This window comes from Bidens hawaiensis, unplaced genomic scaffold (genome assembly GCF_021521415.1).
Source record: "Bidens hawaiensis isolate Kalapana, Puna unplaced genomic scaffold, B.hawaiensis_p1.1 tig00048890_1, whole genome shotgun sequence".
Lineage (NCBI taxonomy): Eukaryota > Viridiplantae > Streptophyta > Magnoliopsida > Asterales > Asteraceae > Bidens > Bidens hawaiensis.
Window position 1 is genome coordinate 19,610 of NW_027498733.1, and position 22,228 is coordinate 41,837.

The 22,228-nt window shown below is 35.5% G+C and overlaps 1 protein-coding gene across 1 annotated transcript; it reads left to right on the plus strand.

Annotated features, from left to right (window-relative positions):
• The first annotated feature begins 8,934 nt into the window (after nucleotides 1–8,934).
• On the plus strand, nucleotides 8,935–10,692 carry LOC143597699 (putative pectinesterase 8). The gene is made up of 5 exons (XM_077076122.1): nucleotides 8,935–9,524; nucleotides 9,648–9,819; nucleotides 9,913–10,119; nucleotides 10,186–10,445; nucleotides 10,539–10,692. Exons 1-5 carry the CDS (start codon nucleotides 9,151–9,153, stop codon nucleotides 10,690–10,692), a joined length of 1,167 nt encoding a protein of 388 aa, XP_076932237.1. The 5' UTR covers nucleotides 8,935–9,150.
• The last annotated feature ends 11,536 nt before the right edge of the window (nucleotides 10,693–22,228 follow it).

The following is a 22,228-nucleotide window of genomic DNA, read 5'->3' on the forward strand; positions in this document are numbered from 1 at the left end:
CAAAAAGATTATTAAAATTTGGGGACCCAAGACCTCTTGGTCTTGGGTCGACTAACCTTCTTAACAGAACTCACACTCCTTGGCTGACCAAAGTTAGTATTTGAAAAATTTCCACAAGTCCTAACAGGATACCTCCTTGGAGACTGATAGTGAGGCCAACCAAACCGACGCACATTGAGAGAATCAAAAGAATTATAGCATTTGGTTTGGTTATTAGTGGTATAAAAACGAGATGTGTTTCTTTGAAAACCTGTATTATATTTCAAATTTGAATGGTTTTCATTTTTAACATTTAAACGATTACCAGAAACCTTAGTCTCAGTTTTCGAGGGCCTCACCTCTCTGAAACGCTGCTTCAGAGGGCAATCAGCAACAAGGTGCCCTGTTTGATTACATCTAAAACAACACCTATATTCAGCTTTCTTTTCAGCAGATGTTTTAGATGTGGAGGCAGTATTACCAACCGTACATCTCACATAAGGTGGGACATATGGGTTGAGTGGAGTACTGCTTTTAGTTGAATTAACTTTTTCTCCACTAGTGGGTAATACTTCCTTCTCTTTTGTCTTACCCGACTCGGATGACTTACCCAATCAGATGAGACAGGACTTGAAATAGAAATTTTAACTTTTGAGACAGGCGAACATGTTTCGCCTTTACTAACTTCCGGTACTTTACCAGTTTCCTTAGCAGGACCTGTCTGATCAGCTACAAAATTAACAGATTCATGAACACTAGGATTGAAAGTATAATTATGGTTATAAGGTGGTGGAACCTCATGGTAACCAATTCCTCCCCTTTTAGGTGAGGAACCTTGATCACTGACGAGGTGATCAAGAATAGCAGAGGAATTCCGGAATTGCTCCAGTTTCATATTTAGTTCCACCACTTTTACCTGGTGATCAGCAATCTGTTTTTCTTTCTCAGCAATTAACTTGGTTTTCTCTTCTAAAACCTCGTAGCTTAGATCGATCACATCAATTTTTTCAGCCAATTTTGTTTTTAAACTTTTAACGTCTTTTTCACAAGCTTTAATTTTTATTTTATAATTATTTTCTCTTGTCTTTGTGAAGTGATGATCTTCTTTCAAGGTTTTAAATTCGGCATCCAATTTAACATACTGATCAGTAATTGTAGCAAGCTGTTCAGACAAGTTCTCACATTTAGTACAGATAGGTTTAGTACATACCTCGGAGTTCCGGTCATTAGCCATAAATGCTTCTTCATTTTCAGCAGCTTTCATACATTCTTCAGCTGCAACCTTCGCCATGTGTGCCTGCTCAAAGAGTTCTCCAGAGAACATGTTCCAGTTGTATTCACCAGCATCAGACATCATGGCATTATTCCCATTGTTATTCCCACTTTGTTGTGTAGTCCTCCCCTGACTACGTTCAACCCGTGCATTAGTGCACTCCTTTGCAAAGTGTCCATTTCGTTGACAATTGTAACACTTCACCCTTGACTTATCAAATCCTGGCTTTCCACCTACGAACTTTCTGCCAGTCTTCTTCATGAAACGCTTCACTCTTCTGACTATCATTGCCATCTGCCACTGCAGATCCATCTCTTCCAGATCATCAGGATCGATCTGGTCATAGTCTTCTTCCAAAACAGCAGGGTCCACAATCTTCCCTTGTATGTAGTTCTCGTAAGAAGCAATAAAAGATGCATAGAGTGCAAACTGCTCTTCAGCAGATTTGACACTCATTGGCATCTTAGTGTAGTTATTGCTTGAAGCACTGGGAGAGAAACTACTCTTGGATGCTTGAGGTTTCGAAGCACTTGATCCTCCAGCAACAAAGCAAACATCACCGTTCATGTTTACTGACACATTTCCTTCATGAGAAGAGTTAGAACCTGACTCTCCTTTGGAGTAGTAAGCAGCAGATTCAGACTTCGAACTAGAGCCTGAGTTAACTTTGGCACCATACATACCAGGGTCTTGAACCTGATCCGTTGGTGTCTCTTTACGAACCATATTAAGCTCAAAGGTTCTGAGCTTGTTTACTGCTATCTCCAAGTCAAAATTAGGAAAGTCTTTGTCTTCCCTCATTAGAACAGTATACATTTCCCACTTCGGTGGGAGAGCATCGAGAAGCTTCTCAACTATTTCCTCCTCTCTGTAAGCAATAGAATAGTTGTTCAGCTCTGTCATTAGATGATAATATCGGGTGATAATATCATCGAGCGATTCGTTCTTCAAATACTTGAAGACAGAGAACTGGGTCTTTAACAGCTTAATCTTCGAGGCACGAATACCCACGTTCCCTTCGAATCTATTCTCAAGAGCATCCCAAAGCTCTCGTGCAGAAGTGTACTTCCGGAATGTATGGAGAATCTCTTGAGGAAGAGCCATAGTAATTGCAGCATGGGCCTTACTCTCGGCCTCATACATCTTCTTCTCTTCTTCCTCCATCTTGCTGTACTTCTTTATCACATCCCTACCTTCGTATTCCATTGTCGGTGGAATATATCCATCCTGGATGCACACCCACATCTTTGCATCCTGGTATTTAATATACTGAATGAATCTATCTTTCCACGCTACGAAGTCTGTTCCTTTCATAAACCTTGGGGCCTTAGTAGCCGACCCCGCTTCTACTTCCATTTTGACTAACTCTGAGATGTTAATCGGCGACATCTTCTCGAAAACACGAAAAACCCGAAAAAAATCAAAAATTCTTCCAAACAGTACTATAGGCGAAGTTAAGGATAACTTCGCTTAATTGTTAACTTCGCTGGAAAAACCTTAAATTCGCGTGACTTGGCGAAGTTGAGAATAACTTCGCTTAAGATAAGCGAACTTAGGAGGTAAGCGAAGTTGAGGATAACTTCGCTTAGGCGAACTTATGAGGTAGGCGAAGTTGTGGATAACTTCGCTTAGCCTTATATCTTCGCCGAAACCCTACTTCCAGTGACGGCAACTTCGCCTGAAGAACGACAACTTCGCCCGAAGAACACTGAAAATATTCAGATCTGTTTTCGACGATTTAGCAGTTTCCGGTCGGTGTAACAGCTTGAATATGACTGTATAAGGTGAGTATAACACAATATCAACGAAAACGCGTCCCGCGAATAGGTCAAACGAGACGTTTTCTACACCCGCGTGAAATCCTGAACCACACAATCGAGCCAATGGCTCTGATACCAATTGTAGGTTCCTGGACGGATCTTACACGGGATATCGCTATATACGCAGGTGCGGAATCCCTGCGTAGGTAGTTACGAGCGTAGAATACGTAAGACAATCACACGCGATACAAACGAACACGTTATGTAATATAACTTGTAACACGTCTATTACAGACTCGATCTCTCGTCTACTGACTTGCTGAAATACACGTGATTAAACAAAACACTCACTGACCAACTTATCAACCCCTAAACAGTTAACCCGTAAACTGTTTAAATACACGACAACTTCGCCTCAGGCGAAGTTGTCTATAACTTCGCTCGTTGAACAAGTTCGCCTAGGCGAACTTGTCGACAACTTCGCTTGTTCAACAAGTTCACCTAAGCGAACTTGTTGACAACTTCGCTTACATACAAAATCATAAACTTAAACATAATTACATTACAGACTCGATTACAAACGCTAGACTATGAACTACTGACATTTATGTACCAACATTTTCTTTAGATTTAGGGTTTATGTTTAATCATTACTTGGTGTTTTGATTATTGTGATTGAATAGGCCTATTAAATCATAGAAGCTGCTGATACTTGATTAAGGTTATAGTGTTCTATTGATTCCAATATCTATGAGGTGAGGAGTTGTTCATGTGTCTTGGTCAATCGCACACTAAGTTAGGTTTTTCGTGACAATATTCTTGCTTGGTTATTGTGTTGATCCTTGTTCATGATATCATGTTTTAGCTTATCAAGTTATCTAGGGTTTAGTGTTTCGTGAGATTGCTTGCTTCAGATACTATTAATTAACCCTAATTGATGACAGTGAGGAAATCAATCCAACTGATTGCTTAATAATCTAATAGTTATTCTTTAGGATTTTACTTGATGAGATCGAGGGTCCTCTAGGGTTTGTTAGATGAATATGTTTATAAATCAGTTTTCATATCATCTTAGTTGTCCATTGCTTGATGATTGTTGAGGCATGGGATTCTTACCTAGGTAGATTCCTTCTCTTATTGGTTTCGATCTTGTGTTTGATTTCTTGTTTCTAGTTTACTTGTTTATTTACTTTCTTAGTTTAATACTAGTTTAATAAAAACCCCCGTTAATCTTATTTAATAAATAGCTGTACTTTGCAATTGAGTTTAATTAAGTTAATTAAAGTAATTTATAGAGTCCTGTGTGTTCGATATTCCGGACTTACTTGGCTTTAGTACAATTGATCGGTTCACTTGCCGGTGTTTTGCGTAGTTGAGTCTTAATTCTAGTTTTTATTACTTGTTTAATTTAGTTAATATTTAATTGACTGTTTTAGCACATCAAGTTTTTGGCACCGTTGCCGGGGACTCTTGGCTATTGCGTTATTAGCGTTAATTGGGCTTATCTACTACATACATGCTATTTGTTTTGTTTTTAGTCATAGGAGTCTAATTAAATTTTAGTTTATTTTTGTTTTAGTTTTTATTTTTAGTCTACTCACTTGGTCCGTTGCGTTTTTCAGGTTTATGACACATCTTCGTTCGCAAGGACCACCGCTGGAGAATCTAGAATTTTTCCTGTTAAATAAAATATTTAAAAAAAGAGTAAAGTGCTATTTATGTCCTTGTGGTTTGACAAATAATGCGGATTTAGTCCAAAAAGTTTATTTTTTGTATATGAACCCTACACGTTTCTTAGTTCTTACCAATTACATCCAAATCACTAACTCCGTTAAATTTAATTGTGAAGTCAGGGGTAGACATGCGTTTTCATTCTTTTTTTATTAGAATACTTATTTCAGTGAATTACGGCTTCCGTCCTTCTGGTTTGTCCAAATCTGCAGTTTTAGTCCAGTAGGTCAAATTTGCAATTTTCTTTCCAATGGTTTCATTTCACTTGCAACTAAACCTGAATTCCCTAACCTCGTTAAGTCTGGTCGTTAAACCCATCAGTGTGCCCTTCACGTGAGGGGCAATTTTGTTCCTTCTTTTTTCTTTTTTCCCCAAATACACACCAGACCTTCACGTGAGGGGGCTTGCGAATTAGGACAGAGGTTTATTTGGGGAGAAAAACAATAAAATTGGTCGTCACGTGAGAGGCACACAAATGGGTTAACGACCAGACTTTTCGAGGTTAATAAATTCGGGTTTAATTGCAAGTGAAATGAAACTAAAAGGACGAAAATTACAAACTTGAAACTCTTGGACTAAAACTGCATATTTGGACAAACCAACAGAACGGAAACCACAGTTAACTGAAACAAGTATTATAATAAAGAAATAGTAAAAAGACATGTCAAACCCTGACTTAATGATTATATTTAACGGAGTTAGTGATTTGGATGTAATTGGCAGGAACTGAGAAACGTAGAGGGTCCATATGCAAAAATAATTTTTTTGGACTAAATTCGCATTATTTGTCAAACCATAAGGACAAAAATGGCACTTTACTATTTAAAAAATAACATGATACGTGACATGCAATTAGGGCCGCAACATGTCTGGTGGGCTTGGGTCATGTTTCAGACCGAGTTACCCGTTCACCGACGATGGTTACACATTCGACGCCACATTACATGCATACTATAGTCGGGCTACGTGCGTACTATAGTGAGGTCACCGCTTACGCGTTCGATGTCGTGTTTGAGCATGTACCTCGGCACAACGCATGAGCACCAAGCTAGTATATTAAATATATAAATATAATAGCAGACTGTTAGTTTAAAACAATGTCAACGTCACCGATTTTCAATTTTTTGATTCAATTAAAATGAATCGAATAAGCTTTTCAATTGTTGTTAACTTGTTTTTTACCCGGCGCAACAGTTCTACCTGGATGATGGTGAAATCCAAACATTGTCAGTCCCAAGCGTTGAGGCGGTAAGTCGCCATAAATTTGATCAGTTGCTGTTATGTGTGTTATTATATTGAAACTAAATCTAAAAATAAAACAATTCCCCTAGTTTTTGTAGATGAGTATTAACCGCAAATCCAAAACGTGATTTATGTGCAGAGGCGGATTCAACATGTTAGCAGGGGGGAAAGGCCCCCGTATGAGCTGCCGAAATGCCGTATTTATGTGTACGCAATAGTATATTATGACTCAATAATAAGTCCATGCCAACCGTCCGAGCGCAAGTCTGTGCCGTAGGTTCCCGTCATCGGCAGATTTAAAGACCTGTGACAATTTGGCGATGTTGTCATACGTAGGTGTCCAGTGAAAAAGAGAATAGTGAAGATGAAAGGTGGAAGATGAAAGATACATACAAAAATGATTTTTTTTATTGTTTTGAGTTGTAGAGTTATAGTTGTAGACCCAACTTTATTTAACTAAAAGGTTCATATTAATTTAATATATTGTTTTTCCTTTCTAAAACATATTCCAGTAATTAAAGGGGTCTCACTTACACTCTCTTAAGATCAAGGAATAATGGTTTAATTTTAGTCATTTTATTAAATTTTATTTTTGTTTGATATATTAACAGTATTTGAGTATGAACTTTTTTCTTTTTATCTTTTACCAAGTTAAATAACAATGTTATTATTTGGTTAGACCTATAATTTTAGTTTGTCAAAATATATTATTATTATATTATGTAAAAAAGTCTTGTTTAGTAAGATAATTTGTGACCCTATTATTACTATTAACCACTCGCGAAACATATATAAACGAACCCTCTGATTAAAAGTTTCTGGTTCTGTCACTGAAGGTCGTAATAATGAAAATGGTGTTTGGTGATAGTGTATAATAATGCAAGAGGTTGATCCAAATGCAAATGGTGATATGTAAAAAGACCACTTTCCCTCTCAATGTCTCGAAAGTTTATTTCGCTATGGGCCTTCAAAATAGTCGGTCGGTCATGTTCTTTTTTACCCGATCCACTTTCTGCCCCCGTAGCAAAAATTCCTGGATCCGCCACTGTTTATGTACATGAAATGCAAACAAGTTTTTCTGATTTGTATAAAATGGTTAAAAACTTGTAAGTATTTTATGCTTTCATTTAATTCGCTAATCTAATTTAGACAATAAACAAACAAAAAAAAGAAAGAAAGAAAGAAACATTCACAATTAGGCTATGTGTAGTGGGCTATAATTTAGGGAGAGAAGGGGCGACAAAGGGCGCAAACACCGCCCCGTGGATGAAATTGGGCTAAAATTGGGCGGGGCAAGGAATATTTGTCGCATGCGAAGAGATGAAGATTATTATTATTATATTATATATTATTATATTACGTATTATATTACTATTGTATATATATATGTATATGTATATATGTTGTGTGTGTATATATGTATATGTATATGTGTTGTGTGTGTATATATATATATGTATTTGTATATGTATATATGTTGTGTGTGATATATATATATATATATGTATATGTATATGTATATATGTATATGCAAAATGAATCCTAGAAACAACCCGAACCACTCATTCCCTCCTTTCGGTCAACACCATGGTTCGCAAAACCAACCGAACGTGAACATACAATGGAACCCGATGAACCTAAACCAACCGAGCTAACTGTTTCAATTTCCCGACCCGAACCTAAACTTTTACGCCAACCGAGCTATATGTTTTTTTATATTTTTAGTTATTTATTTTTTTTAGTTATTTTTTTGGTATTTCTTTTTAATTTTAATGCATTTTTATTTAATTATTTAAATAAATTGGTTTTTATTTGATTAGTTTAATTATAAAAATATATTAAAAAAAGATACTGTGGGCCCAACTTGTAGCCCTTACACCATTACACCCCAAAAACAAATTCGCCGCCTTTACTGACTGGGCGCCACGTATCACAATTCGTCCCCAATTATAACCCCTACACTACACATAGCCTTATGTGGCAGGATTCGAACAGTGGCAACTGCCACCAAAAAGTGACTTGAAGAAACCCACACATGCCACACTATCAAAGAGCAAGATCATGAATTCACTTCCATAACTATATCTTATATACAAAAAGACAAAAGAAAATTATTTTGTGACACCAAACTTCTCAATTATACTAACTAGTGTTTTGTTCAGCGTGTTGCGCCAGGGCAGTTTGGTAAAACCAGAATAGTGGTAAAAGTCAAGTGATGTCGGTCCAACCGTTGAACCGGTACGTTGACGCGAATTCGGTCAATTCCGGCTACGTGCGTTATAAAACCAAAAAAATTATAAAAATTGAGATGGACCGACCAACGGAGTGGTGTGAGTCGTTAAAACTCGAGTGCTGTAAAACCGACCATTGTTGATTTCGGGCGTTGAAGCGGTGAGACGCAAATGCTGTCGGTCTCCGTCACGTTCGTGAGGATACTATAACTTGAAAAACATCGGCATCCAGTTGGTTTTCTTTACGATATCGGAACAAAAATAAAACGCAGCGAGTCTATGCAATTTCGGACGATTTCGATTCCATTTGTGATGGTATCAAAACTAAAAAAAATTCAATAAAACCCGGTCGTTGGTAATACCCAAACGTTATCGGCTTCATACATTGCAAGGGTGAGTTAACGTGAATAATCGTTTAGTTATCAAATTAAAAAAACAAAAAGTTAAAAAAATAGTTTGATCCAATCAAATGGCGCCACATGGACCAATCATGGCCATGCGGCACCAAACTTTCCATTTATTATACATAATAATTATTTATATTAATGTGCATTTTATAGAAAATATATAAGTTCTAATTAAAATGTAAAAGAACAAAAAATAATTATTGAACATTTAATCATTTTATGTATAAACTAATTTCTTGATAATTATTGAACTTTTTAAGTGTTGTTATTATTATTATATTGAAAAAGACATTGATCTATTTCTTGTGGACTTTGTGTGTAAGTCAATTATAACTCCCAAATCCTTTCTGTAAGCCTTTTGATAATGGAAAGTGTTGGTAGGTTGAAATGTGCATTGGGACAGGGTAGTTTGCAAGGCATGCCATCAAACCCTTGTACTTCAACAACTTGTATAAAAGCCCTTCTTCCTTTTCTTCATTTTCATCCAAACTGGTCCTCTTGTTGCTGATCGAAAAGCCGAACAAAACATGACTTTTCGATATGCAAATGTGTTATCCCTTCTCGTTGCGGTTCTAGCGAACACACATTTTCTATTATCAAACATAGAACATGTCAAACATTTTCTGGGGGAGTTTAAGGTTCTCTCTTTATCACGAGAACCGATCGTTACAAAGTTAGATGGTCACCACAACCATCATCATGATCATAAAGAGGCTACTAAAGTTGACATATGCGATGCCTTCCCGCGTGATTCTCTACCTCCTGATACAAACACCACGACGACGCTTTGTGTTGATCGTAATGGATGTTGTAATTTTACAGCTATTCAGTTAGCAATTGATGCAGTGGTTCCACTCAATGCTAAGAGAAGTCTAATATGGATCAACAATGGCGTATACTTGTAAGTCTTGCCTTTTATATACAGCCCATATGTTTTTTCTAGTACTTCAACATAATGATAACAATAACATTTTTACATACACCCAAAATAAAATACGAACTTACTCATTGTGTCAAACTTAAGTGAAAAGGTAATAATCCCGAAGACAAAACCAAATATAACGTTTCAAGGGCAAGGGTATACATCAACTGCGATAGTATGGAACGACACGGCTAACTCCTCACATGGAACATTCTATTGTGCGTCGGTGCAAGTGTTTTCTACAAATTTTATAGCTAAGAACATTAGCTTCATGGTATGCGTGACTATATACGTATAACACATGACTTCCATATCGGTAAACAGATTAAAGTCAGATCGATTTAACTGAATTTTTTTTCGATGCTAGAATGTGGCTCCGATACCTAAGCCAGGAGACGTTGGAGCACAGGCGGTAGCTATTAGAGTAGGAGGAGATCAAGCTTCATTTTGGGGCTGTGGATTTTTTGGAGCTCAGGACACACTTCATGATGATAGAGGTCGACATTATTTCAAGGAATGTTATATTCAAGGTTCAATTGACTTCATTTTTGGCAATGCTAAATCACTATACGAGGTACAAATACATATGATGGCAAAATATTTGTATCATGATGGCATATAAAATTGTACGCACGTGTAGGACTGTCAACTGGTCTCGATGGCACCATCGTTGCCAGTGGGGCAAAAGAGCATAAACGGAGTAGTGACTGCACAGGGAAGAGCATCCGCTGATGAAGATAGCGGTTTTGCATTCGTGAGGTGCACCATTGGCGGTACAGGAAGGATATGGTTAGGTAGAGCATGGAGGCCTTTCTCTAAGGTTGTCTTTGCATACACATTTATATCCGACATTGTCGCCCCTGAAGGCTGGAATGACTTCAATGACCCCTCTAGAGACCAGTAAGCATTTGTTTTTCTTTTTCTTTTTTCTTTCAATTGCATGTTAAAAGTTACCCGAATGATCGATCATGCATGTAAATTGATGGTGTGCAGGAGTATATTCTATGTTGAGTATATGTGCACTAGTGGAGGAGCTAATACATCTACAAGAGTTCCATATGCTCAAAAGCTCAATGACACTCAAGCCTCTCTCTTTCTGAATGCTTCTTTTATAAATGCTGACCAATGGCTAAACAAATATATATAATGTAAAATATGTTATAAGGATTATTGTTTAGCTAAATTATATGTTTATGACTTAACATTCAAAATTAATTGCAACAGTTACTATTTAAAATACATAGTAATGCTTACACAAATGTATGTAATATGTAAATAGTATCATTCAATTTAAATGATTAAATTACATTGTCTACCATTACAGTTACAGATGTTTTTTTAGGATTTAATCTTTTGAATATACTTATATATTTTTTAATTACAATTAACATTACAAGTCTTTTATGTAACCATGTATGCGCCTACATACATGTGATAGAAATGATAAATATAACTATTCATATGTTTATATGATACATTCTACAATCTTAGACAAGAATGTACAAAAGACAAATCAATTGACACAAACAAATTTATATAAATATTGGACTAAGGCACTAAGATCAATACCATGATCGAGCCATCTATCAACCGTCCAAAAATGGACATCAGACGAATGTTAAAACTAGTCAAGAAGCAGAAGTGTTGTAATTGATGGAACGGTTCAAGCGTGAACGTCTGCCCAAATTTTCAAGCCAAACTCCAGTCTCCTTACTTAACAAGGAGCCTATGCATCCTTGACTAGATATCAATTTAGGATAAGTGATGTGTGTTTTTAGTTAAGCTTAAGTTCACTATAAATGACAATAGTATTTACAATGAGTCTATGCATCCTTGGGTAATCACTAATCAATATACGAATTTGAGATAAGTGATGCATGACTTACGTTAAGCTTAAGTTCACCAAAAATGACTAAAGTTTTAACAATAAGTCCTTGTCATTTTAATCTTTTATACAGTCCAATTCTACTCATAAATTTACAAACCATACATCATGGAAGTTTTCATCGGGATTAATTTCAATTCCGTTAAACTCTAATAAATTTCCAAAACATTTTATGAACCAAATGTCTATTCAGTCAAATAGAGAGGGAAAGACCCAACTATTTTTTTCCTAGCTAGTACAATAGTAGTGAAAAGTTAGCTTTAAATAAATGTTTTAGGAACTAGTATTTTTCTAACATCTATAAAAACTTAAATATTTAAATGATTTATGTAACATTCGTCAATTTTCGGACCCGAAAACTCGACTCGTTTAAAATTTTCGATGTGATTCAGTTAGTTATACATATACCCATATGTTACATATTTCATACATAATAGTTTTTTTTTTCCTAAAATTATTTAGGGTTAGGCTAAATGTACCCCCCTGGTTGCTTGTCATACCCCCCCCCTTGGAAAAACCAACTTTTATATTAACCCTTGAAATCATATAATTACCAAATTAGCACAAAAGTAAGGATTTAATATTATTTTTTTTACAAGTTGCGTTTTCTTTTTATGATTTCGAGTTTAGGGTTTGGGTTTCGGTTTTAGGGTTTAGGGTTCGGTTTCAGGTTTAGGGTTTAGGGTTCGGTTTCGGGTTTAGGGTTCGGTTTCGGGTTTAAGGTTTAGGGTTTCGGGTTTAGGGTTTTGGGTTTAGGGTTTTGGGTTTTTGGTTTATTTTGTAAAAGATAAAGTGGTAAAATAAGGATATTATAAATATATATACTATTAAAATTAAAAAAAGATATTATAAATATTTATAATATTAATATTAAAAATATTAGTATTAAAAAAATAAATTAATAGTAATACTTGATAGTTTTTAATTTGATATATGTAGTGGAGGTTATCAAATGAAAGTAATGTTATAGGGACTAATATGTATATAAATAATGTCAATAGCTAATTCTAATTTATGTAATAAGTTCAGGGGGGTATATTTAGTAAAAATGAAGTAAGGGGGGGGGTATGTTTAGCAGCAGCCTATTATTAATTAATCATCACTAATATGTATATTAATAAAAATTATAGCACTCATGATTTTTTTTCTTTATTCAAATTTCACATAAATAACATTACTGATACATAACCAAAGTATATCATTTTAATCTAGTTATGTCACATTTATTTTTGTCACATTTATTTTTACCTAAAGTTATTTATTTTTAAAAGATGAAAAATATCTTCCTACACCATTCAAATTTTGGTCAAACCTTCTCCCTCAAATCACTCTTCTAATCAATTTTATCATTAAAACATTCTAAAGAATAACCTCTTTATTTTAGTATAAATAAGAACTCACTCCCCACCCCTTTCATTCTTGCACCACTCTTTGACAAATTCAAGAGATTATTTTCTTTTCCATTTCAAAGGTAGGGTTTTAATTATTCAAGTCTTCTTCATCTTATTTCTATTTATTTTAAATTCTTGTTCATACTAGTTAATCAAATGGTTATATGCCCATAACACAATCATGTCTAGGAATCCACATAATCCATACACCATGGTGTATAGGGTGGATGAGACAAAGTACACAAGGAGATGATCGATTACATGAAGGTCACACTTGAAACGTTCTCACATCTTTATCTTTCTGTTTTGAATCAGTATTTTTTTGTTCAAATGACCCAAAGATTTTTGATGATATATGCTAATAAATGTTATATAATCATATCCAAAAAAAGTCCATAATTTTATTTCATCAAAATCCTTTTCAAAATCGTTAGAATATTGCTTTTAGCAATATTTCAGTTTTAACATTAGATATAGCCGTCAAAGAAAGAGGCATATCTTGTTTATAACAAACTGAAAAAGTGCAACACCAAATTTTATGATATATTTCAATGAAATACGGTTCTAACAACTATTTTTACGCATTTTAATTAATTCCTATGAATTCGCAATAAATATTTTAAAAACAGTGCGCAGATTCGTACCCTCTGATTTACATGGCTGATTTAGCCTATTTAGGTTACGAATTTGCAAAACTTTTCTAAATGAAAGTTGTTCAAAACATTATAATTTAGTAGACTGAAAAGTCTTGATTTATAATAAATTTGTTTGATATTTTAAATATCTTAATCAAAACAGAACGGTTTGCTGTCCAAAAACTGATTTTGTATTTCATCTTCATTTTATCTTTTCCTTGTTTTTATCTTAATATTTATACATTAAATTTAGTATTCTTTAAACTTTCCAATCCCATTAGTTAGTCTTTAATTATTATATTTTGTTTATTTATAGTTCGTGAGGTTCGATCATTCATTTTCTTTAACGTGTTTTCGGTTGTCATTTCAAGTTTGGCTTTAATCTCAAAGATGAGTTTACATATCCTCCTTTTTCATATTTTAAAATTTGGGGGTGGCATGTATACCCTATTTAAATTACTCATTTTTATTTATTTATCTATTCATAACACAATTCAATATATGTTTATGTGTGATTATTGCATGCTCTATGATAATGCTCTATGTGTTTAATTGTTTATTTTATGTTTGTTGATTGGTATCTCATCCTCATCTATCCTCAACTAGTATGATCATACATTTACCAAGTACTTTGATTTCGTATCAATAAGAACGGGTCCACATCTATTTAGTTATTTACATTTTTATAGGAATTGTAATACTCATCATTTACATATAAATTGTGATTTATCTATCTATATATATATATATATATATATATATATATATATATATAACTAAAACTTATGCATTCTCACCAACATTCGTGTTGACAAACTCTATTTTCATACATGTTACATGTACAAGTAGTTGTTATTATTCAAGTTGGAAGACAATAGTTTTTCCTTTGGATATCATTTAACATACAAGAATATGATGTAATTATTATAATTATTGAATTTGTGTACGTGTTTAATGTTAATGAAATTAAATATGCATTGTCGCTTTAATTAGTGTATTTTGAGTTACTGTCCAATCAATACGTTACGCCCCGGCATGTTCCGCCGCCTTTGGTCAGGATGTGACAATTTAATGTATCATGCTTATGTCAATCTTCTTTTGCTTATATAAATTTTTGGAAAAATACGAAATCTCATTCAAGTTTGGTCGAAGTTATCATGTTTGTTTTTTTAGCATACCAATTTCATAGAACAAAAATTTTGTTTGATTCAAGGTGTCTATCAGATTAGTTGAAAAAAATATAGACACCAAATTTACCAAGTGATGACATGGATATCACTATCCACTCATAAGCTAAAGAAGCTTAAGAATAAATTAGCAGTAAATATCACAAGCTGGGAAAGCTTAAAAATAAAATAGCAGCAAACATAAGCTACCAGATGAGGAAGCTCGACACTTGCTCAGCAAGATTTCTAAATTGCCCAGGAAGCTCGTGCTACAGTAAAATGGAAAAAAAATCATGATTGTCAAAAGCTAATGACTGTCATAAAGTAAAAGTAACAATAAGACATAAATATGTTGGACAAAGGTTGCACAATAATGGTAGTTACCCAGTCTGCATAAGCTGAAAGGAGAGCTGACATTTCCCTTTAAGAAGCTTAAGCTTCACCCTGAGAAGCTTCCGACTGCCTATAAAAGGAACATTTCACCAAAGGTATATGCATTTTCATTCACACTATTTTCTCTCTACTCTTCATACTTATTATTCCTCTCAACCATTGTATTAGATTACATATTCTCACGCCGGAAGTTGATCGCAGCAACCCACCTCCAGTGGTGAGACTAACCGGTCGTGTTTTACTTTGATTGTTAGCAGGTTAGGAATCTCTGGTCAGGCACATATTCTTGAAACGCCATACTATTACTGTTCGCTATACTCATCGTAGCAACAAGTGGCGCCCACCGTGGGGCTAGCGCTACTTAGACCAACAATTCCGATAGTTTTAGCTCCATTGTTCCCAAGTATTGTTCTCTTATGGCTAAAAAGAGTAATCTTAATCAAAGTATTCCTATGAAGGATGTCTGGCCAAAAAATAACTCTTCATCGGAGGAAAACATTGGTTGTAGTTTGCTGGAAATGAGCAGGCCGTTGGTCACGTCATCACATTCTTTTGAGTTCCAAACACCAACCTCGTTTATGAGTGAAACATGCTCTCCAAGGAGAGATTTTTTACTTCCATTGGAGAGAATAGATATGACGTCGGATGGTGTTATACGAAACTTCCTTCAGCTCAGAGAGCTGATGAACAATTATGCTTAGGAAAACCGAGCTAAGGGGTGAGAATAAGGTTAGGTTATACTGAGGAACCTGAAGTCACACTCTCCTCCATGCCTTGTCCATCAAACACAAGTACACTTTCTCCGTCGAGAAGAAACGCTCACGGACCCGGTAGCTCAGAGATAGGAGAATATGAGAACACAAGCTTTACTCGAAAAAGGATAAGCCCCATAGCTTCACCCATAGCCCCTAATGGAACAGGAGAGTACACCATGGAACAACTTTTTCAAAGCTCACCTGCTTCGCACCTCCCCCAACGAGTACCTCTCTTGCAGAGCCCTGATGTCATTACCTCTTGCGAGAAACATGGTGACCTCACCAATGGTAGAAGCTGAATGTTTTATGCCTCAAGCTTACCTACAACCAGGTCTCATGTTGCCTGGTATGACATAACCTCATATGGTTGCACTTATGAAGTCCCAATATGGCCAACCATGGTCGGGAAGCTTACAATGGCAAGCTTCGCAAGGCTTCCCAACCATGAGCCATCCTGTGGTAACCCACGCTCCAAGTATCATCACTACTAGCACAAGTTACTTAACACATTTGTAACCTTACCAACCTTACAAGCCCTAAACCTTGTCATGTTTCTCCGAGCAGATAGCAAACTTTGTGTTCCAAACAAAAATCAAGATGTCGGCTAATATAAAGACATATTATGGAACAAGAGATCCCGAAGATCATCTTCAGATCTTCATGGGAGCAGCTACCGTACAAATATGGAACAACACGGAATGTTGTCACATGTTCATGCAGACCCTGATAATACCTGCCATACTTTGGTTTAATTCCCTTCCGTCAACAATAATAGCTTCCTTTGATAAATTATACCAAAGCTTCTTGACAAACTTCACTCAAAAATGAAGGTGCACCAAGGACGTGGCAGTCCTACATCAAATAAGGCAAAGACAGCACAGAGACCTTCGAGTCTTCAAGGAAAGATACAAGAAAGAATTCTTGAATTACATGTAACATTCGTCAATTTTCGGACCCGAAAACCCGACTCATTTAAAATTTTCGATGTGATTCAGTTAATTATACATATAATCATATGTTAAATATTTCATACGTAATAGTTTTCTTTCCTAATTTATTTAATAATATTAATCATTACTAATATTTATATAAATAAAAATTATAACACTCATGATTTTTTTCTCTATTCAAATATTAAATAAATAACATTATTGATGCATAACCAAAGTAAATCATTTTAATCTAGTTATGTCACATATATTTTTATCACATTTATTTTTACCTAAAGTTATTTATTTTTGAAAGATAAAAAATATCTTCCTACACCATTCAAATTATGGTCAAACCTCATCCCCCAAATCACTCTCCTAATCAATTTTATCATTAAAACATTCTAAAGAATAACCTCCTTATTTTAGTATAAATAAGAACTCACTCCCACCCCTTTCATTCTTGCACCACTATTTGACAAGTTCAAGAGACTATTTTTTCCATTTCAAAGGTAGGGTTTTAATTATTCAAGTCATCTTCATCTTATTTCTATTTATTTTAAATTCTTGTTCATATTAGTTAATAAAATGGTCATATGACCATAACACAATCATGTCTAGGAATCCACATAATTCATACACCATGGTGAATAGGGTGGATGAGACAAAGAACACAAGAAGATGATCGATTACACGAAGGTCACACTTGAAACGTTCTTACATCTTTATTTTTCTGTTTTGAATCATTATTTTTTTGTTCAAAGGACCCAAGATTTTTGATGATATATTCTAATAAATGTTATATAATCATATCCAAAAAAGTCCATACTTTTATTCATCAAAACCCTTTTCAAAATCGTTAGAATATTGCTTTTAGCAGTATTTTAGTTTTGACATTAGATATAGCTGTTTAAGAAAGAGGCATATCTTGTTCATAGTAAACTGAAAAAGTACAATACCAAATTCTATTATGTACTTCATTGAAATACAGTTCTAAATGCTATTTTTACGCATTTTAATTCATTCGTATGAACTTGTAATCAATATTTTATAAACAGTGCACAAATTCGTACCTTCTGGTTTACTTGGCTGTTTTGGCCTATTTGGTTACGAATTTGCAAAACATTTCTAAATGAAAGTTGTTCAAAACATTCTAATTTAGTAGACTGGAAAGTCTTGATTTATAATAAAATGTTTCGATATTTTAAATACCTTAATCAAAACAGAACAGTTTGTTGTCCAAAAACTGATTTTGTATTTCATCTTCCTTTTTGATATTTTCCTTGTTTTTATCTTAAAATTTATACACTAGATTTAGTATTCTTTAAACTCCGATCCCATTAGTTAGTCTTTAATTATTATATTTTGTTTATTTATAGTTCAAGAGGTTCGATCGTTCATTTTCTTTATAGTGCTTTCGATTGTCATTTCAAGTTTGGCTTTAATCTCAAAGGTGAGTTTACATATCCCCATTTTTTCATCTTTTAAGTTTTTTTTTTGGGGGGGGGGGGCATGTATACCCTATTTAAATTACTCATTTTTATTTACTTATCTATTCATAACACAATTCAATATATGTTTATGTGTGATTATTGCATGCTCTATGTGCTTAATTGTTTATTTTATGTTTGTTGATTGGTATCTCATCCTCATCTATCCTTATCTAGTATGATCATACACTTACCCAAGTACTTTGATTTCGTATCAATAAGAACGGGTCCACATCTATTTAGTTGTTTACCTTTTCATATGAATTGTAATACCCATCGTTTACATATGAATTGTGGTTTTTATCTATATATATATATCTCAACTAAAACTTATGTACTCTCACCAACATTCGTGTTGACAAACTCTGTTTTTATACATGCTACAGGTACAAGAAATTTACACTGTTCAAGATCGAAGAAATTAGTTTTACCTTAGGATATTATTTAAAACCCAAGAAGTATGATGTATTGATTTGGTTATTATAACTGTGTACTCGTTTTGATATTAATGAATTAAATAATTATTGTCGCTTTAGTTAGTGTCTTCTGAGCTACTGTCCAATCAATACATTACGCCCCGACATGTTCCGCCGCCTTTGGTCGGGGTGTGACACTACAGTGGTTCTTCGGAAAAGATGTGTGTTTCGGGTTACATGAACGCCATAAAAGCCAAGGAGCTAGTGAGAAGGTTCTATGATAACATTCCTCAAACCATGAAGGAAGCTTTCGAAAGAACAGAAGCTTACCTTTGAGGGGAGGAAGCCTTGGATAAGCAAGAAACAAGGAAGCAGACCATGGGAATTGGAGAACCCACTTCTTAGAAGGAAAGAAACCTCGATTTCTGTCCTTTGTCGAGAAGCACCACGGGCATAGAAGGTCAGATGAAAGAAGTCATTCTTCTCGACATCATAAAACACAAGAAAAAGACAAACTGATCTTCTCCGTGTTAACCAAAACTCCGCAAGACATCCTGGCCACCAAGGAGGTCTAGCACAACTTTCGCCCTCCTCATCCATTGTCTAAACCGGCAAGCAAACTTGATGCGGGAAAGTTTTGTGCCTTTCACAACGACATTGGACACCATACCAATGATTGCTTCCAGTTGAAGAAGCGTATTAAAGATGCCGTTCAAAGTGGTGAGTTAGTTTACTTGCTCAAGTACCCAAAAGAAGGTAAAAGGGTCGGAAAGAAGGGCTTGGAATAAACATGGTTCAGATCAGTAAAAAGAGGCAACGGGCGCTCGCCTGGAACCAACAAAGAATATGCTTCTTTCCAACCAACCTTTATAACAATATCACGACTCCAGTCATTTTAGAAGCTGATCTTAATGGCTTCCTCATAAATGGAGCTTACATGGACTGTTGGGCAACAACGGAGGTAATGTATGAAAAATGGTTTCTAAAGCTCCCTCAATTAATCAAGAAACTCCAACAAACCAACAACTCTCTTATAAGCTTCACCGGAGAGAAGGTGGTTCCTCTTGGGCAGCTCACGTTATATGTTCGGTTGAGAGACGGAGATCTATCTCAAGTTGAGAAGCTTACCTTCACAGTGGTCAGGTGCCCATATAACTATAACATACTCATCAGAAGAACCAGAATTGCTACTTTCGATGCAATAGTCTCTACGGCTCATATCATTATGAAGTTCCAAACCACATGAGAAATAACTACGATGGTACCAATGCACGAAGCTTTACTCATAGCTGTTGTAGAAGAGTCATGGGTGCTTAATGAAGACATGGAGGATAACCCTATGCAGGAGATAAGCATCAACCCAACTTACCCTGAACAAACTATCAAAGTCAATAGTAAGCTTCCCTCTCAAACTATGAGTAAGCTCATAAATTTATTACAAAAAAGTAAAGATGTATTTGCATGGTGTCCAAATGATATAACAGGTGTTCCTAGGGAATACGCTGAACATTCCATGAACATCTCATCCACACATAAATCGTTCGCTCAAAAGAAGAGAAGTCTGGCTGCTAAAAGAAGCTTAGCTTCCTGTAATGAGTTAGATAAGCTCATTAAAGCCGACATACTCCAAGAGGTAAGATACCATTCTTGAATTTCTAACCCAGTTATGGTTAAAAAAATCTTATGGATCTTGGCGAATGTGTGTGGATTTCAAGGATCTTAACAAAGCATGTCCCAAGGATAGCTACCCCCTGCCAGAGATCGACTAGAAGGTAGACTCCCTTATAGGCTTCCAATACAAGTGCTTCTTGGATGCTTACAAGGGCTACCACCAGATCTTAATGAAGGTTAAAGACGAAGAGAAAACGACATTCCACATCGATTAGGGAATCTTTTGCTACAAAAATATGCCTTTTGTCTTGAAGAATGTCGGAGCTACATGCCAACGTTCAATCGACAACATCTTCTCGAATCAAATTGAAAAAAAAATATGGAAGCTTACGTTGATAAATTAGTCATAAAGAGCAAAGGTGTAGAAGAAATGATCAATGTTATTGAAGAAACATTCCGAAATCTTAGAAGCGTCAAAATGAAGCTCAATCTAGTTAAATGCTCATTTGGGTTCGAAGAAGGTAAATTCTTGGGTCACTTAATTGACAAACAAAGCATAAAAGCTAACCCAAGAAAGGTATAAGCTGTTCTTGATTCAAATTCTCCAAAAAAACAAAGAAGGAGGTTCAAAGCCTTAATGGTAAGATTGCTGCACTTAAACAATTTCTTTCGAAGTCAACTGAAAAATCTTTACCCTTCTTCACAACTTTGAAGAACTTCAGTGACAAGAAAAACTTTCAATGGACTAGTGAGGCATGAGCTGCCTTCCTAGCCTTAAAGGAGCATCTAGATTCTAGCTTCCTTGCCTACCCTAGCAGTTTCTCAAGCAGGAGAGGTAATAACAATTTATCTATCTGCAGGAAGGGAAGCTATTAGCTCAACGGTTATTGTGGAACGAGACAAAGTCCAAGTTCTAGTATACTTCATAAACTGGGCACTAAGAGAAGCTGAGCTCAATTACACGCTCATTGAGAAGCTAGTCCTAACACTCGTCCACACAGCCAAAAGGCTAAGAAGATACTTCCAAGCTCACCAGATGAAGGTGGTCATCGACAAACCTATAAGATCCATTTTGGAAAGCCAGGAAATCGCAGGAAGGCTAGCCAAGTGGGACATCGGTTTAGGTGAACACCAACATAGTGTATGAATCTAAAAAGGAAATCAAGGGTTAAATTTTGGCCTATTTTTTAGTTGAAACAATGGAAGAACCTATGGAATTAAATGAGCTGAAAGAAGGTGTACCTACTATCGGTTTAGGGAAGTGGACAATCTAAATAGATGGATCTTCAAGTATAGAAAGTTCCGGAGTTGGTCTAATAATTACAGACCCCTAAAGAACCGAATATACTTATGTGCTTCGATTAGAGTTTCCATGCACTAACGATGAATCAGAATACGAGGCTTTGATCGTAGGGCTCTGCTTAGAAAAATTGATGAAGATCCAGGAACCAATTGTTTTTGTTGATTCAAGATTGGTGGCCAACCATGTAAACAACAAGTTCATAACAAGAGAACCTTCGACGCTGAAGTACAAGCAGAAGATCAAGGATCTCATGAAGGAATTCAAAAGCTTCTCCTTAACTCGCGTATCTCAAACTCGTAACAAGCAGGATGATGCCCTTAGTAAGCTGGTTTCCCTAACATTCACTCATTTGACAAAGAAGGTCTTGGTGGAAGTATTAAAAAGCCCTTCTATTGAGGAACTAGAGATACAAAATATCGTTGAAGAAGAGGGAATCATATGGATGACCCCCCCATCCTAGAGTTCCTCAAAGATGGCAAGCTTCCCGGGGAAGAAGGAGAAGCCATGAAACTAAGGATCAAAGCAAGGCAGTATGTTGTAGAAGAAGATGTCCTTTACAAAGAAGGATATATAATCCCTCTACTACGATGCGTCAGATCAAAGCAATTATCTTGTAAGGGAAGCTCATGAAGGTATTTGTGGAACCCACTCCGGCCCAAGGTCAGTGATAACTAGGTTAATGAACCTTGGATACTACTGGCCAATAATG

What these genes read in the sequence shown, in the direction of transcription:
- LOC143597699 (XM_077076122.1), top strand. Translation starts at nt 9,151, where the DNA reads ATGACTTTTCGATATGCAAATGTGTTATCCCTTCTCGTTGCGGTTCTA. An exon ending in ATCAACAATGGCGTATACTT is followed by an intron (nt 9,525 to 9,647) that starts GTAAGTCTTGCC and finishes GTCAAACTTAAG; the next exon opens with TGAAAAGGTAATAATCCCGA. An exon ending in AATGACCCCTCTAGAGACCA is followed by an intron (nt 10,446 to 10,538) that starts GTAAGCATTTGT and finishes GATGGTGTGCAG; the next exon opens with GAGTATATTCTATGTTGAGT.